Genomic DNA, 18,386 nt, shown 5'->3' with positions numbered 1-18,386 from the left:
TTGGAAAACTTAACCCAGGATCCTGGCTTCTTAATTTCAGTGTGATTTAGGTGAGACAGACGCAGCTACCGGGAAGACAATATTGAATAAGCAAAGCAAGGTAGGTCGAGAACACTGCGCACTATCTACTGGGTGAGGAAATGTTTCAAAACCGGTTCATCCAGTTGTGACATGAACTTTAAGTGGCACTAATACACGATACATGTCCCGGCGCGCTCCAACTTCACTGCGGTTTGCTGAGTGTGGATGTAGATGGTGTTCTTACACTCATTTTCACATTAACGAGAATGCAGCTGTATAAATCCGTAGAGAATATTAATAGCAATACTAGTATTGAGAAGGTTGGTTTCAGTGTATGAAATATGACAATAGTAAAGGAATAGTTACACCCCATAATGAGATGTAATCTATGGAAAATACTGATGTACTAACAAATACACTGCAATTTGTTCTCCCTGCAGCTCCTGAAGTACATATTTGAGAAGTGTCCGAAGATAGAGAAGCTGATAATCGCCAACAACTTACTGGCCGACCGACAGTACGCGGAGTTGGTGTCACGCCTGGAACACTTGCAGAGCCTGGAAGGGTTCGAGAATCGGAGAGGTGCGGGGCCCGTGCTGCTGCGCTTCCTGGCAGACACCTGCTCGAAGTTGCGGGAGATAAACCTCAGCTGTGACTACCACCCACTGGAGGACGTCGAGTACTTCGTGAAGGCCAAGAGGGACACACTCACTTCTGCCACCGTGCGCTGGACCATGGCGGGGAAGAGGTGAGCCTGTCGGCATCTTTCTCCGCGTTCTGGTACGTCACCTAAATTCACACAGACGTAAAATACTCCACGAGCCAGTGTACGGTGCGTGGCGGAGGATACCTTTTACCACCTCTAGTCACTATCTTTCCTGCTACACTTGTAAATGGAGCAAGCTGAAAAGTGGCTATCTGTTCTCCTCTGTACCAGTGCCGATTTCTCTTACCTTACCTTTGTGGTCATTACGTGATACGTATGTCGCTTGCTGTAGAATCATTCTGCAGTCTGTCACAAATGCCAGTTATCTAAATATTCTCAATAGTGCTTCACAAAAATGATATTTTCTTCCCTACAGGCATTCGGATTTCAGTTCTCAGAGTATTTCTGCAATACGCGTTGATCAAACCTGTAACAGATTTCAAATCTGAAATAATTGCATGTATTCCTTTAATCCAATCTGGTACGGATTCCAAACACTTGAGCAGCATTCAAAACACAAGTATTCTATTTGCAGACTTCTTTATAGCTAAGCTACATTTCCATAAAATTCTCCCAAAAAACTAAAGTCAACCACTTGCCTTCTCTTTACACACTCATTCCATTTCCTATCACTTTGCTACATTATGCCTAGATGTTCTGTCAGGTCACACACCACTAATACTGTATTCAGACATTACAGAATTGTTTTTCGTAGTCATTTTTATTAACTTACATTTCCCCACATTTAGAGCAAGCTGCCATCCATCTCATAAAATAGAAACTCTGTCTAAGACGTCCTGAATCTTCCTACAATCACTCAAAGATGACACTTTCCATAAACTACAGCATCAGAAAATTTTCAGTGTCAATGAACTTATTGTATGAAACTTCCTGGCAGATTAAAACTGTGTGCCAGACAGAGACACGAACTCGGGCAAGTGCTCTACCGTCTGAGCTACCCGAGCACGACTCATGAGCCATCCTCACAGCCTCAGTTCTGCCATTACCTCATCTCCTACCTTCCAGACTTCACAGAAACTCTTCTGTGAACCGTGCAGAACTTATTGTATAGTGTACGGGGCCTGAAGATGGCAACACGAACACAAATTGCCGAAACTGGTTGCTTTCAAAATAAAATAAAATATCTTAAAGTGTACAGCTGTCGGTAAGGTTTATTGACATTGAAAAGTACATACTAGCCGATGTCCCCTAATTGCAACGGACCGACTGAGATTGTCAGAAAATTGTTGCTGTTCACCCTATCTGTCTGGTAATTTGTGTATATAGATGTACAGAGGACAAGAGTGGTCCTAGCACACTTCCCTGGGGAAATCCTGATGGTTACTTTCTCTGTGAGGAACATTCACTGTCCTCATTGATGAGGATTTAAATTGGAAAAAACAAATTTTGGAATTCCTGAAACAACTTAGTTCACCCACATTTGCGCTTAGAAACATTGAAAATCCCACGGAAAGACAAAACAGTAAGCTGACATTTTGTATCTTTTAATTCTATAACGTCATATGAAATAATTTTCTGGGATAACTCATCTTTAAAAAATAAAGTCTTCATAACTCAAAAAGGGCTGTAAGAATAATATGTGTTGCTCACCTGTGATCAACTTGTAGACATCTGTTTAAGGAGTTCTGACTACTGCTTCCCAGTGTATTTATCCCCTCATGAAGTTTGTTGTAAATAATCCACTACAGTTCGAAAGGAGCAATGATGTACAAAATTACAATAGGAGAAGGAGAAATGACATTCATCACTCCACATTAAGGTTGTCTTTTGCACAAAAAGGCGTGCACAGTGCTGCAACTAACATTTTTGATCACTTACACAAGGACATAAAATGTCTGACAGGCAGCCAAGTAAAATTTGAAAAGAAATTAAAAAACTTTCTACTTGACAACTCCTGTTCTGTACAAGAATTTCCATTATTGTAACATGTAAAATGTTGTGGGTAAGAGTTACTAACTCACATCTGTATATTTAATACATAATAAAAAAAACTTATAAATGTTCAGCATATAGCCATATTTACAAATTAATTTGCAGTGCGAACATCAAATAAGACTCGTTTGACGATTACGATTTATCATGCAAAAATGATCCGCGGAACACGAAATGAACTAACTAACTTTTCTATTACGTAAACACTCTTAGAGATGCTTACTTATCTGAGAACCTATTCTACGAGCTCGAACCTTCATTAATGGTCTGCTGTTTGGCACCGTGTCGAATGCTTCCTGCAGATCTAGGAATTTGCAGTTTGCCTGTTGCCCTCGATTTACAGTTTGCAGGACATCGTGTGAGAAGAGGACGAGCCGAGTTTCACCGGAATGGTGATATCTAGATCCCTATCGATTTTTGGATACGAGCTTTTCTCTCTCGAGAAAATTTGTTGTAATGGAAACTCAGGGTAGGAATATCGACAATGTAGGAAAAGACAGATTGCTACTTACCGTAAAGAAGACATATTAAGTTACAGACGAGCACAATTTAAAGACATTTATATAAAGCTTTCAGCCACAGCCATCATCAGTAAAAGAGAGACACGTGCCATTCGTACGTACAAGAAAGCATACCTCACGCAGACACGACCACCGACTTCAGTTTCTCGGGCCGGAATGCGACTGCGATGTGGGATACGAGCGACAATCTGGAGGGGCAAGGAAGTGGAAGGGGCGGTAGTGTACGAGTGCAGAGAGAGACGAACGCTGCCTAGCGGAGTGAGTGGGGACTCGAATGCTGACGAGTGCGGCGTTAGGAGGTCGTGGGACAGGTAGGTAGGGAAAACAAGGAGCAAACGAGGAGAGGAGCGAGGAAACGTGGGCAGGTGTAATGGCAGAGAATAGCAAACAAGGAGGGTGGGAGATGGGAATGGAGAGGAGATAACAGAATGTAGGGGAGTGGAAACTGTCGGATACAGAGTGCAGGAACAGTATGTTACTGTAGGTTGAGTTTGGGATAGTTACAGGAGCACAGTTCGGAAAGGCTGGTAGTGAATGGGAGGACCCAGATGCCCCAGGTAATGATGCAGGCGTCGAAATCGAGCAAATTATGTTCAGCTGCACGCCGTGCCCCAGGGCGGTCCACTTCGCTCTCTGCCACAGTTTGGCAGTGGCCGTTCCTCCCGGTGGACAGCTGGCTGGTAGTCGTACTGATATGAAAAGCTGTGGAGTGGTTGCAACAGAGCTGGTAAATGGCGTGGCTGCTTTCACAGAAGGCCTGGCCCCTGATAGGGTGACAGCACTGGAATAGGGAGTGTTGGATGACTGACTGAGCCAATTTTTCACCTCCGTCTTCCTCAGAGATATCTCGTCAATGTGCTAACACGAGGATCAGTAGTGTGTCACACAATTATGAGGCTAAGTAAGCAACATCGTTAAACTTCAGAATCACCACTCTACCATTCCAGCATACCCCCATACTAAGGTATTTGGAATAAAACTGGTTGGACTGCATTGATTTGTACTATTTTTAGGTCGGGTCCTGCCTTCTATTGCACGATTCCTTCCACGTCGACTTACGAGGGTTGCCCAGAAAGTAATGCACCACATTTTTTTTTCTTCAACAACTCTTTATTGAACGTAATGAGAATTACACACACAAAATAATGGTGTTTCATCTGTTGCTGTTGTTGTGGTCTTCAGTCCTGAGACTGGTTTGATGCAGCTCTCCATGCTACTCTATCCTGTGCGAGCTTCTTCATCTCCCAGTACCTACTGCAGCCTACATCCTTCTGAATCTGCTTAGTGTATTCATCTCTTGGTCTCCCTCTACGATTTTTACCCTCCACGCTTCCCTCCAATACTAAATTGGTGATCCCTTGATGCCTCAGAACATGTCCTACCAACCGATCCCTTCTTCTGGTCAAGTTGTGCCACAAATTTCGCTTCTCCCCAATCCTATTCAATACCTCCTCATCAGTTATGTGATCTACCCATCCAATCTTCAGCATTCTTCTGTAGCACCACATTTCGAAAGCTTCTATTCTCTTCTTGTCCAAACTAGTTATCGTCCATGTTTCACTTCTATACATGGCTACACTCCATACGAATACTTTCAGAAACGACTTCCTGACACTTAAATCTATACTCGATGTTAACAAATTTCTCTTCTTGAGAAATGCTTTCCTTACCATTGCCAGTCTACATTTTATATCCCCTGTACTTCGACCATCATCAGTTATTTTGCTCCCCAAATACCAAAACTCCTTTACTACTTTAAGTGTCTCAGTTCCTAATCTAATTGCCTCAGCATCACACAACTTAATTCAACTACATTCCATTATCCTCGTTTTACTTTTGTTGATGTTCATCTTATATCCTCCTTTCAAGACACTGTCCATTCCGTTCAACTGCTCTTCCAAGTCCTTTGCTGTCTCTCACAGAATTACAATGTCATCGGCGAACCTCAAACGTTTTATTTCTTCTCCATGGATTTTAATTCCTACTCCGAATTTTTCTTTTGTTTCCTTCACTGCTTGCTCAATATACAGATTGAATAACATCAGGGAGAGGCTACAACCCTGTCTCACTCCCTTCCCAACCACTGCTTCCCTTTCATGCCCCTCAACTCTTATAACTGCCATTTGGTTTCTATACAAATTGTAAATAGCCTTTCACTCCCTATATTTTACCCCTGCCACCTTCAGAATTTGAAAGAGAGTATTCCAGTCAACATTGTCAAAAGCTTTCTGTAAGTCTACAAATGCTAGAAACGTAGGTTTGCCTTTCCTTAATCTACACACCCTATTTTTCTATGTAATCTCCATCCTGTTCTACAGCCTTCCTCCGGCACGAGACGAGGGCGTGTGTGCCCTGTCGGTACCGATCCTTGTTCTGGGGCCAGAGCCAGTGCTTCACTGTCTGAATCGTCTCCTCATTGCCCTCAAAATGTCTTCCACGAATTGCATCCTTTAATGGCCCAAACAAGTGGAAGTGCGAGGGGGCTAGGTCAGGTGCGAGAGCTGTCAACGGTCTCCCCGACCGCTGAAAATCGTGGAGCTCTGCCGAACTGCCTTCGTGTCACTTCACCCTCAGTGCCCAACAACTGACTGTACTTCTGTCAACAGCAGGTGCTCCTTAAACTCTGGACAAGCGTTTTTGAGTATTCCCCACAATTTCTTTTCCTGCAGCGAGTCATTCGATGATGGCACATCACTCGTAACGTCTGTCACCTACAGACGCCATTCTGAAACTGTCCCGAAGCTACGCTATCCGTCGGAAGTGACTGAAACTTGGCACACTCTCTCGGGAGACTTCAAATAATACGTATGTAATGTTTTGCATTTGTAGCATTGTTTCTGGCTGAAAAAATAAAATGCTTTGCATTATTTTCTGGGCAACCCTTGTATTAATGAGAGCATGTAGTTGTCTCAGAGATGAGGCAACAGAGCTTACCTCATCAGCTGTGTCATATCTACTAAGAAAGGTAAAGCTGTGCCAATAGACATTTTTGCTGGATCTGAGCTTTGCAGGTTTGTGTAGTCTGTACTTGAAGCAGCCCATTAGTTAGCTGGCTGGCACATACATTCCAGTGTCGACTACAAGCTCGACGAGAGGTGCTTGATAAGTTATGGATGGTGTTGCATAAAGTGTGAAACCTTTTATCTCTTCTATATCTGTCCCTCTCCTCTCTGTGGCAGTGTGGAAGCTAATTTCATCTCTGCAATCTAGCCATTGTCCAGACTCGAAATCAATGTAAGGCGGTCTTGCAGTAGTTTGCGCACGCACACACAACTGTTTTGAATTTAAATTCTCAGTTCAGAGGCAGTCAGAATCCAGATAGTGCCCAGCACTTTTAGCATCACTAACGTACATCTACATCTAATCAAGATTTCACTAATCACTGTGAGGTGCTTGGCAGAGGGTACCTCCCACTGTACCTGTTATTAGGGTTTCTTCCTGTTCCACTCTTGTACAGAGTGCAGGAAGAATGATTGTTAATGCCTCTGTGCATGCTGTAATTATTCTGATCTTGCAACTTCCTGGCAGGTTAAAATGGTGTGCCAGACCGAGACTCAAACTCGGGACCTTTGCCTTTTGCAGCCGGCCGAAGTGGCCGTGCGGTTAAAGGCGCTGCAGTCTGGAACCGCAAGACCGCTACGGTCGCAGGTTCGAATCCTGCCTCCGGCATGGATGTTTGTGATGTCCTTAGGTTAGTTAGGTTTAACTAGTTCTAAGTTCTAGGGGACTAATGACCTCAGCAGTTGAGTCCCATAGTGCTCAGAGCCATTTGAACCATTGTAATCTGCCAGGAAGTCTCATATCAGCACACACTCCATGCTAGTTCTGCATGGTTTGCAGGAGAGCTTCTGTAAAGTTTGGAAGGTAGGAGACAAGGTACTGGCAGAAGTAAAGCTGTGAGGACGGGGCGTGAGTCGTGCTTGGGTAGCTCAGTTGGTAGAGCATTTGCCCGCAAAAGGCAAAGGTCCCGAGTTTGAGTCTCGGTCCGGCACACCTTTTTAATCTGCCAGGAAGCTTCATATCAGCGCACACTCCGCTGTACAGTGAAAATCTTCCTGTGTGAGTGATATGTAAGGCATTGTAGTATATTCTTAGAGTCAGCATTTAAAGCCAGTTCTTAGAACTTCAGTAGACTTTCCTGGTATGGTTTATGTCTCACTTCAAGAGCCTGCCAGTTCACTTCTTTCAACATCTCTGTGACAGTCTCTTGCTACGGCTCAAACAAACCTGTGACCATTCATTCTGCCCTTCTCCGTATACGTTCAGCATCTCGTGTTAATCCTACGTAGTACAGGTCCCACACACTTGAGCGATATTCTAGAATAGGTCGCACAAATGATTTGTAAGCAATCTCCTTTATAGACTGATTGCACTTCCCCAGTAATCTACCAATAAACTGAACTCTACTGCCTGCTTTCTTTACTCATTACTGAGCCTATGTGATCATTCAATTTCGTATCCCTATAAAGTGTTACACCCAGGTATTTGTATGATTTGGCCGATTCCAACAGTGACTCATTGATATTTTCGTCATAGGATACTACATTTTTTCTGTTTTTCGAAGTCCACTATTTTACATTTCTGAACATTTAGAGCAAGTTGCCAATCTTTGTACCACTTTGAAATTTTGTCAAGAGCTTACTGATTATTTATGCAGCTTCTTTCAGATAGTATTTCATTATAGATAACTGCATCACTTGCAAAAAGTCTGAGATTACAGTTAATATTGTCTTCAAGGTCATTAATATACAACATGAACAGAAGTGTCTGGACACACTTCTGTGGGGCACACCCTGAGTTACTGCAACACCTGACAGTGAGTCTCCATCAAGATAGCACACTGTGTCCTCCCTCCCGAGAATTCCTCAGCCTGCTCACAACTTTCACTTCACAGCCCATACAATGATCCTTTCAGTAATAAGGATAGCTACGGTACTGAGTCAGACGCTTTTCGGAAATTGAGAAATGTTGCATCTCCGTGACTGCCTCGATCTGTGGCTTTTAAGATTTCCTGTGAGAAAAGTATGAGTTGGGATCCACACGATCAATGATTTCAAAATCCATGCTGGTTGGGATGGAGGAGGTCATTCTGTTCAACATACAGCATTACATTTGTACTCAGAATATATTCTAAGATTCTACAGCAGATGGATGCTAAATATATTGGATGGTAGTTTTGTAGATCACTTCTGCCATCCTTCTTGTGGAAGTGTGTGTCCTGTGCTTTCTCCCAACTAAGGGCACAGGTTTTTGTTTGAGTGATCTGCGATAGATTATTGTAAATTAGCCACAGGTCTGATATGGAATTTGATGGAGATTCCGTCAGGCCCTGTAGATTTGTTCAGTTCTAGTGATTTCAGTTATTTTTCAACACCACTGACACTGAAATCTATATTGCTTATCTTTGCAGTGGTGCAAGAATTAAATTGAGTCAGCACCCGTAGATTTTCCTTTGTAAAAGAACATTTGAAAATCAAGTTAAGCATTTCTGCTTTTGCTTTGCTACTCTCAGTCTCAGTCCCTGTCGTGCCCACGAGTGTCTGGAGACATACCAGCAACAGCCTTTACTCGCGATCTGAATTTCTTTTGGTTTCTCGACAGGCCTTCGATAAATTTCTGTGACGGTAGTCATTGCTCTCTTGGCAGCCAAATTTGTAGCGCCTCTCTGTCCGTAGCCCAATGTTTAAAGAAAATGAACTGCTCTACTAGGTACATATCTGTCAAATTTATGGGCAATTATTTTTTTAAACCTAAGCCACAGTTTGTCTGCAGTATTCTCACTAGAGCTCAATGTTTTGAGTTCCTTACTGAGATATGGCACTACGTCATCTCTATCTAGTTTACTGAATTTGTGAATGTTTCTACTCATTTTGGTGCTTTTTGTATTTTGCTAATCATTGTTACTACAGCTGCCTCAGTCACTGATACTGGCCTATGTGTAAATCCTCAAAGAGCTCAGGTTTATTTATTATTGTTATATCCAATATATTTCTATCGTGACTGGTCTTCCAGACAGTATGAAGTAGGTGGTTTAATAATGTTTTGCAGGGTACCCTGCCATGCCCACCACTTATAAAACTGTATTCTTCTCATCTACTATGAGAAATACACTACATCCATTTACATTAGCCTACTCTTTCAATACGCATTTAAAGTTTTCACAAAAATCTCACTGCCATCAGTTTCCAGTTTTAACCGGATTTCTGCACCTAGCATTATGTGAGTCACTCTCATCTGAATCCTGCTGCAATTAATCAGTAGGATTTTAAGACTCTCACCTGTACGAGGCATTTCTTTGAATCTTATACGGACACTTCTGCGTCCCCTACATCTGTCATTGTCTGGAGTGAATATTGGGTTACCTAATCTAAAAAGCCCTTGGGTGCACTCAATACACATTCAGCTACCTGGGTAGCAGCCTCTGATATGTAGTGCATTTCTTATCCATTTAGGGGGACCGTACAGTTCTCAATGTTATCTTGCTATTCCAGAAAGTTTCAGAACCTTTGAAGCCTGTCATTCGACCCTTCCACTCCATTCAGCACTGTGGTGCCACAGTAAGTTCTGGGGTCAGTGCTGTAAACCGTGACCTTTGAACAAGGATGGTCTCCTCAGCCTTTCCTGCCATCTGCTTGGGATAATTTGAGTATGACCTCGGAGCCAAGATGACAGGCATCATTTGTTCCAACACCCACCACAACCGGTTCTCGGTTGTACCTCATTTTGTCAACGGCTGCCAGACTAGCCTCTTCGGTATGCTGAATGAGACCCCCCAGGCAGGTGAATCTTATCTTCCTTTACATCCCTAGCTGACATTTCCCTAACAGGTACCATTATTTGCCATACATTTGAACTACAAATTAGTGATAGACTGTACACTTTCACATTTCCCTTCTCTTGACCTGAGACAGAACAGGTTTCCGACGGTGAAAGTGAGTCTCACTGGCTGAGTGTAGTTTCAGGGGAAGTCAGCATTTTGAACTTGTCTGTTATTGAGATGGGTCTAACACACGGAGTTCTTCCTGGTTCCTTTCTCCCCTGGAAATGTTGCCTAGCCCTCCCACTGACACGTCACCCACAGCCGAGTGGATGAATAGTCTTCTGTAGAGGAGACAGGAGAGGATAGTGCTGGAGGTAACTTTGTTACCTCTGGTACAAAACTCTGGGGAGCTCTCCCAACACACATATTCAAAGCAGTTTCCAATTGTTTGACAATAGTTAGGCAATTTCCATCTATCTCATCCCATGTTTGAGAACAGCCTTCACAGTGAGGCTCCGTTGTGGCGGGTGCAATGTTTTACTAAACAGCAACAAATAACTTTAAAATAAGTCTGCTGATTCTCTTTTAATTTCTGGATTTGTTAAGCTAAAAGTATTACTAATTACCTTTAAGTGCTGAAGCAATAAGCATACAAAACAGTATTTCCATAAAGCAACCTGGGACAAAAATTACTAATTTCATGAAACTTACTTTCAGAGTTATAGTCGTTAAAATTTACGAGAAATGTGGACAGTGGAAATGTCGAGACATTACTGGCTGTCACCTTTGATCCAAGAAGTCACGAATATAGCATACTTAGCCATATTACCTCTGTCCACCACATTGACAAACTCAGTAAATTAACAAAACAAAAACAAATACAAAATTTGATTATAGTAATTTAAAGAATAACATGAAAGTAACAGGAAACACGTAGGAATTAGGGGATTTTGGGTAGTGATAAACAAAACAAATGACTTTCTGTGTTAACTCACATACCCAAGCAAAATAATACACAGGAATCAATAACATCTACATTGCATGAAGGCCACAAAAACCCACACAATTTGGTATTGTCATTTTTTATTAACCTGTTTAGGTAAACCGAGCTTTATAATACCAATTAATGAGTAAATCTGTAAGAAAATGTATCAAAAAAGTCTAACCAAAAATCCAAACCTCACTACAAATTCTCGCATTGGAAACTTCAATTGACCACATAGCTAGAAAGAAGTCCACGATACTAAGGAAGCAAAACTTGCTACAAAAATTGGCACTGAAACCTCCACTTGACCTATATAACTAGAATTCTGTCCTCAGTACCAAGAAAGCAAAACATGCTGCAAAAACTGTTACTGAAAACATCACTTGATGTACATGCATAACTGACACATTGCCAACCTATGAGCATCAGACACACAGCATTCACTGGCCCTGACACTCATATATTTAGGTATACAACTGAATCACATTCTGCTATATCAAATAAATCCACGACATTCTTCTTAAAACGCAAAAAATTAAAAATATACTTACCAAGCAAAATCCCCCTTCACACGCGCACGTGCACACACACACACACACACACACACACACACACACACACACACACACACACACACACACACACACACACACACGAACTTCATTAGCAGGGAAAGATGTGTGTGTGTGTGTGTGTGTGTGTGTGTGTGTGTGTGTGTGTGTGTGTGTGTGTGTGTGTGTGTGAAAGAGAGAGAGAGAGAGAGAGAGAGAGAGAGAGAGAGAGAGAGAGAGAGAGAGAGTGTGGGGCAGTGTGATAAAACTTAAGAATATATCTGAATCCAATTAAAAGAGATTGTCATATATCAAAATCAGATTTTAGGCACTGACATGTAGGTAAGAAGTACATCGAACAATGAAAAATCCAGGAAGCTGAAGAGACTGTGGACACGTGCGTGCGTGCATGTGTGTGTGTGTGTGTGTGTGTGTGTGTGTGTGTGTGTGTGTGTGTGTGTGTGTGTGTCTGTCTATTTTTACAAAGGCCTTATTTTGTGACAGTCTTTTTGTTGTGCCTATCTGCAACTCAGCATCTCTGCTATATTGTAAGAAGTACGTCATTTTATATAAATCACCAAAATTGCTAAGCAGTGCACTGAAAAGTATCTTTTAAGAGAAATAGATCAAATATGGGAACCAGTGAGACAAAAGCGTATGATAAATGTAATCATGGTGAGTAACTGAAAATACAGGGCGGTATAATGAAATATAGGTGTGCAGAATGCTGACATATGAAATTTAATGCTGTGTAATATTTAAGCTGTTCTTTTAGGCTCCTGCGAAATCACGACCTTGGAAAATGGAGCATTCCAAAACAAAACAAAAACCACGCTACGTTTTTGAGATTATTATTTAAACTCCCACATTCAGATGTGACTTAGACTTTGGGCTACACTACAGATCAGTCTGCCGCGGCAGCCAGTTTTCTTCCATTCACATTTGATGGCTTCCCCAACTGACAATTAATTAAACATTCCACATTAACATAAACTTCAGGCTATGCTACATATGTGTTTGTCATCACAGTGAGTTTTCTTTGATTCACATTTGTTGGCTTCACCATCTTGCAACCAAACTGTGACATTCCAAAGTAGCCTAGGCTTATAGCTACACTACAGATCCTTGTGTACTGTGATCATTTTCTTCCATTCACATTCATTGACTTCACCAGTGCCCAACCACACTAACATTTCAACTGTACATTGATCATTCCATAATACTTTGCTCAAGAATGTGTTTATTTTAGGAATGTCTTTTAATTTTGTTTCTCCCTGCCCAAAAATCTATAATTCTCAAGCGTCATGTTAGTTTCATGTTCTGAAGTGAAATAAAATGGTCTCCGGTTGTCGGTAGTAACCGAGTCCTTGTTTATAGTTCTGTCTGTCATTCTGATGCTTCACGCAATCACCTTTGTCTCATTTGAGCCCGATGCTTGCCTTCTCGTAGCTCTCTCGACACTGTGGAAATGCTGCACAGTGCCACTACTTCTGGCCGTGTGACTTCGACTCCTCCTGCAGAAGGTCGAGGTTGTAATACCTCTTTATATTCGATGAATTATTCTGATACAATTCTACCCTTGAATGATGTTTACTAACTTTCTATCTTCATACTTCCAGAATCCATGCGCAAAGTAGTTTCATACAATAGCTATGCCATGAGCACATAATTAATCTTTGTAGTACTCTCTCTGGTGGTTGTCAGAAAAAGCTTCCGAGATTGTCTTCGTGCCGATTAGCCTGAGCTTTGTTTGAAGAATTGTAATCTGAATATTGAAATTTATGACAAAAGATAACTGATACGAAATTGTACGATTAAAAGGGATATATATATATATATTGCTCCTTTATACAAAAGGTGTGTATTTGACATTTGAGAATTAATGATATCCATCAATTTATTGCGTAGTTGTTAATCAGAAGGGACCTTCCGAAAGACTGGATACGAACCTGCATTTAATAATCCAAGAGCTCCATTACTTCTTCAGAAGGTTAAACTTCATCAAAGCCAAATATCCGCATAATCTGCGGTTTCCCGACTGATTATACAACGCTCCCAAAATTACGAGGCATTTTATTTGTACAGATTAGCAGACTGCCACAAAGCACGAGCCTGCAGAGAAGAAGAATCATCGCCTGATTTCATTCTAACAAGTAAAATTTCTGAATCATTTGAGTGACTGAGATATGATTGTGTTTCCTATTATGAATGACTGATTGCTTGAACGAATTGAGAACTACATAACTACATAATTACATAGATAGGAGGAAAAATTACTCAGTCTGTAAGAGAGTGCAGATGTACGTCAACTATTTACACAAAGATGTAAACAGTGTATCGTTAAATCTTCTGTATTATATGTTCACTACTTCTCTGTGTACAACTTCAGTGACACTCTAGGTGAACAGATCTCAGGAAGTCTCAACATACATAAGTCTTGCTTTGATATTAGCCAATGACTGAGTGACAGTTCTAACAACTTTCATCATTTGATTTCTCTGTTGACTTTCTTGCACACTTCTTTTCACTCCTCGTCCTTCAAGCCACCACTGAGCTGCGACATCCCAAAGAAAAAGTGCTCTGCCACGGCAGGTGGAGTGTTTTATTCACCGTCGTGCCTTGCTGATGTCTGGAGCTGACATTATTTACAGTTCATCTGCACAGACGTAAAATTAGGGCACACACAGTGTAAGGTTGTCCACTTAATAAATACCTAAAATATGTTTTCCACTCTAATACAGCCGGTATTGGAAATTTTGGTATTTCTGTACATCCCGTATAATAAAAATTTTTAAAAAGCTTAAAGTGTGTCACTTGCTGACAGATGTGTGGTTCCCGTGCTGAAAGAGGCCGCCAGCTCTCTCGAGAAACTGCAGCTGCGCCTCTTTGACGTGGCACCCGAGGAGGAGGCCACGACGTTTGCAGATCTCGGAGAGCTGCACAACCTGTGTGAACTGCACTGCAACCAGCTCTGCCCGCACCGGCCTCGCCTCATCTCTCTCGCCTTCCAGTAAGTCATTCCTCACTATTTATAGGTACAAGGCTGAGTCGATATAAATCAGATTTTATTTTTAAAAAATTCATTTATTGAAAAAAAGGCAGTTACAATTTATTTTTCCACATAATTCCCTGCTTTAGAAGTACATTTTTCCCAGGGAGAAGGAAGGTTTCTTTATTGCAGCATTATAGAATGCAGCTGGTCACGTCAGAAGCCAACTGCGCACGGATTCCTCCACACCCCCGTCATCTTCAAATTGGTGCTCTCCTAGAGCTTTTTTCAAGCTGTCTAAATAAATTGAAATCACATTGTGATAGGTGCGGGCTGTAAGGAGGACGACTAAGTTAAGTCCAGTGCATTTTCTGTAATTTGGAGATCACCAGAGCTGCAGTATCGGGTCCAGCACTGTCACAGAGGACGACGATCTGTCAAAGCGGTCGACCTCGTCTTTTGAAGCGATACGCAGCCCTCACCTTCTTCGGCAGCTCACAGTAGCGTGCAGCACCGATTGTGCATTGCTCGTGTAAAAATGCAGTGAGCAAAATGGCTTACCGGTAAAAATGAAAAATGGTGGAAAGAACCACGCCAGCTGACAGCTGAGCCCTGTCTTTCCCTGGGGCTTCCTCCCCCTTCCTCCAACACTCCTTACTGGCCCGTCTGGATGTGCGAGTGCAGTGGTGGACCGACACACAGGTCACAGCTGACGATCCGACTGAAAAGTGCATCACTTTATTTCTCAAACCTTGCTGTAAGACTTTGACAGACCTCCGAATGTGTCAGCTTCTGATTTTTGATCAAAAGGCGAGGTACCCATGTGGAACAAACTTTCCGGAGCTGTAGGTAATTTGTGACGATCACTCGAAAGCTCCCGTAACTTATTTCTGATACTCTCACCTATCGGTCGCCTTCGAGAATGTATCGAACTGCACAAATGTCTCAGTTTGTAATACTGGTCCGAGGATGATGATCGTATTGCTGATTTTCCACACGTTCCCATTCTTCCTCAAAATCTTTATGCCAGCAAACACACGCATCCTTGACAGTATTTGATCACCGAACTGTGCAATCAGTCTCTGGAAGATTTCTATCACTCTAACTCTTTCACGAGCAAGAATTTTTGTAATAATTATGCATCGCGCAGTGGAGAGGTAGACCTGTCACTCAGATATCTTGCGCATTACGGACGGAGCTGTCGGAGGTATGCGATAGCCGGCTCTCCCTGCTCCTCACGGAACCACCCGACAATACTAGCAGCACAGGTCCGGTCCTACCAACTGTTGGTGCTCAGGAACAAAAATCCCACTTGTATTTGATTCACCCTCGTACCAACTCTGTTAAGTGTCAGGATGGTTTGAAGAAGACTGTAAAAAGAAAATGACAGAGGGAAATGAGGCAAGAAAGAAAATGATAAACAGGGCAACAAAATCTAATACGGAAGATTTCACAAAGGAAAGGGAGGAAGTAAACAGAATCAACAGAAGAAAGAAATGAAAATCAGAGAAGACACGAAGTATGGAGCTAGAATAAAAATGTAACGGCGAAGAAGTAAGAAAATTCTATGAAAGGGTTCGTGAACTAAATAAAGGCTTTTATTCGTGTACTGTATTCTGCAGTGCTAAAGGAGGAAATTTTATAGGAGGAGAAGAACAGATTCTAGAATGGTGGGCTGAATATTTTAGTAAACTGCTGATCAGAGATATACGGAAACCTCTTTATAACTTTCCCTCAGATAATGTTTCCCCCGTGTTCTGTCTTTCTTTTCCAGTCCCGACGAAAAGCCCGTTTGCCCACTGCTAAAGTTTCCTCTTTAGTATGTTTACTCTGTACAACACTTTCCTCCATGTAACATTCATATTTTTGGAACCCTAACCAATTATTTCTCTCCTCATAGCATTTAAGCCTTTGGTGGAGGTGCTTCATTTCCCGTCCTGTGTACTTGCACAAGCTCTGAAAGGTCACACTGGGCGTGAGCCACACGTCAGCGTCAGTGCCCGCGTGATGTGAGATGTGACACACATTGTGCTTGTCGTTTGTCTCGTCGGCACTGTTTTTTTTGTTTTTCGTGTGAGCAAATGGTGAACAGCTGTACGGTGTGTTTAACACTCCACCTCAATTACACTATACACCTGAGGTGCACTGCAGGCATACGTGTTTGGAACTGCAGATTGGTTCACGTCAACCAATTACACAGTACACACAGGGTATCCCTGGCACGAATCTGCGTGTTTACACTAGATGGAATAAAATGTGAAAATGGAAGGAGAATTAGTGATTTTTCGTAACATAATTCATTTGAATTAAAAATTTCTGACAGGTGTGACCTTGAGGTTCCTATTTTTTAAAGTAATTGTTGTTCTGTTACGTAGCTAGCACAAAATTATTTTATTACTGTTCTGAATTATGACCCAACTGTTTTGTATTATAATGGTTGTTTGCTCAAGGACACTTTATCTAAATTTATAACAATAATGGAAATTCCAGGATGGAGCAATACGTAAAATAAGGGAAAGGCAATTACCTACGGTCTAACAGATTGGTATGTGGAACATAGAAACACTTAAAAGCAACAACATTCATCCTAGCTTTTGAGCATTTACTCTTCTTCCAGCAGTAGTACACACAACCACACAGGCCATAAATTTACACACGGTAGACGTAGCCGTTTTTCGAATATTTCCCTGGCAGTGCCTGTAACCATTAGGATGAGGGCAGGATGATGATGTCAATGACTGTGATGAAAAAAACAAACGTTTTTGGGTTCACCCTGGATGGGAAGAAGGAATCTGGGGCCTGAAGATCCATTTATACAAAGGTGGCTGAAGGATTTGAAACATTCAAAACATTCAGAAGATTTATGATGACCCCTCGGGTACAACAATAGCACAACTTTCTCATTTGGAGCAAGAAATGGTTCTAATACAGCCCAGAGGAAATAGGAAGCAGACATGTTTGCTTGATTACTTCAAAGAACCCTGGGTACAGGATGTTCAATTTGTGTCAGTTCATAGATTTTTGCGAAAGTCTGACAAGTTGTATTTTACAAGTTCATTATTAAAGTAATTATTTGTAGCTAATTCTTTTTTAATTTTTACTATTTACTGTCTTCTTATGTAGTATAACCTCAGTAAAATTTGACTCAACTTTTATAATCATCAATTAGAAGTCTTCACCTTTACAGTGTTTACCTCGATGCAGTGTTGAGAATTCGTGTTCCCTTGAAAAAAAATATCATAGAGAGATTTCACTGTAGTAATACTGGAAGAAAATGAAACAGGGCACAGTCGGCCATGCACAGTGGTAGCTAGGATGAAATATTTGCACCCACAACAATAGTAGAGAAAATTAGGTTGCCAGTTAAAAGCCTGAAGAATAATGGGGTCTCGGAGAACAATAACATTTCAGCAGAGATGACTGAAGGTGGTGGTGAACATCTGACACACCCTGTCCACCAGCTGATCTTTGAAATATGAGAAAAAGAAGTGATGTCAGACCAGTGGAACTTGGCCATTATTTGCCCGATTTATAAGAAGAAGGAGAAAGCAGATTGTGAAAATTACTGTGGTATCGCCTTATTTGATGTTGTGTACAAAGTCTTAGCCAAAGTCATTCCTGTGAGACTCATTCCATTTGCAGAAGAGATACTTGGAGACCATCAGTGTGATTTCTGACAGGGCAGATCAGTGACTGACTGTATATTTACTATAAGGCAAATAATGGAGAAGCACTATGAACATAATGTGGATGTACATCAGCTCATTGTAGGTTTCAAAAAGGCTTACAATAGCTTTAAAAGGAAGAAGCTATATCAGATTGTAATGGGTATGAAATTTCATTATAAACTAATGAGATTGGTACAATTGGTCCTCACCAGCATGAAATGCCAAGTGCAAA

At 41.6% G+C, this 18,386-nt stretch overlaps 1 protein-coding gene across 1 annotated transcript in view; it reads left to right on the top strand.

The window, feature by feature from the left end:
* The first annotated feature begins 592 nt into the window (after positions 1–592).
* LOC124616063 overlaps positions 593–18,386 on the top strand; it is a 44,929-nt gene continuing 27,135 nt past the window's right edge. The window contains exons 1-2 of the mRNA XM_047144298.1: positions 593–769; positions 14,322–14,507. Of these exons, the coding sequence (XP_047000254.1) occupies positions 756–769; positions 14,322–14,507 (200 nt within the window). The 5' untranslated portion in view covers positions 593–755. The remainder of the gene's footprint in view (positions 770–14,321; positions 14,508–18,386) is intronic.

This window comes from Schistocerca americana, chromosome 5 (assembly GCF_021461395.2).
Source record: "Schistocerca americana isolate TAMUIC-IGC-003095 chromosome 5, iqSchAmer2.1, whole genome shotgun sequence".
NCBI classification, from domain to species: domain Eukaryota; kingdom Metazoa; phylum Arthropoda; class Insecta; order Orthoptera; family Acrididae; genus Schistocerca; species Schistocerca americana.
This window is presented reverse-complemented; position numbering and strand designations above follow the sequence as displayed.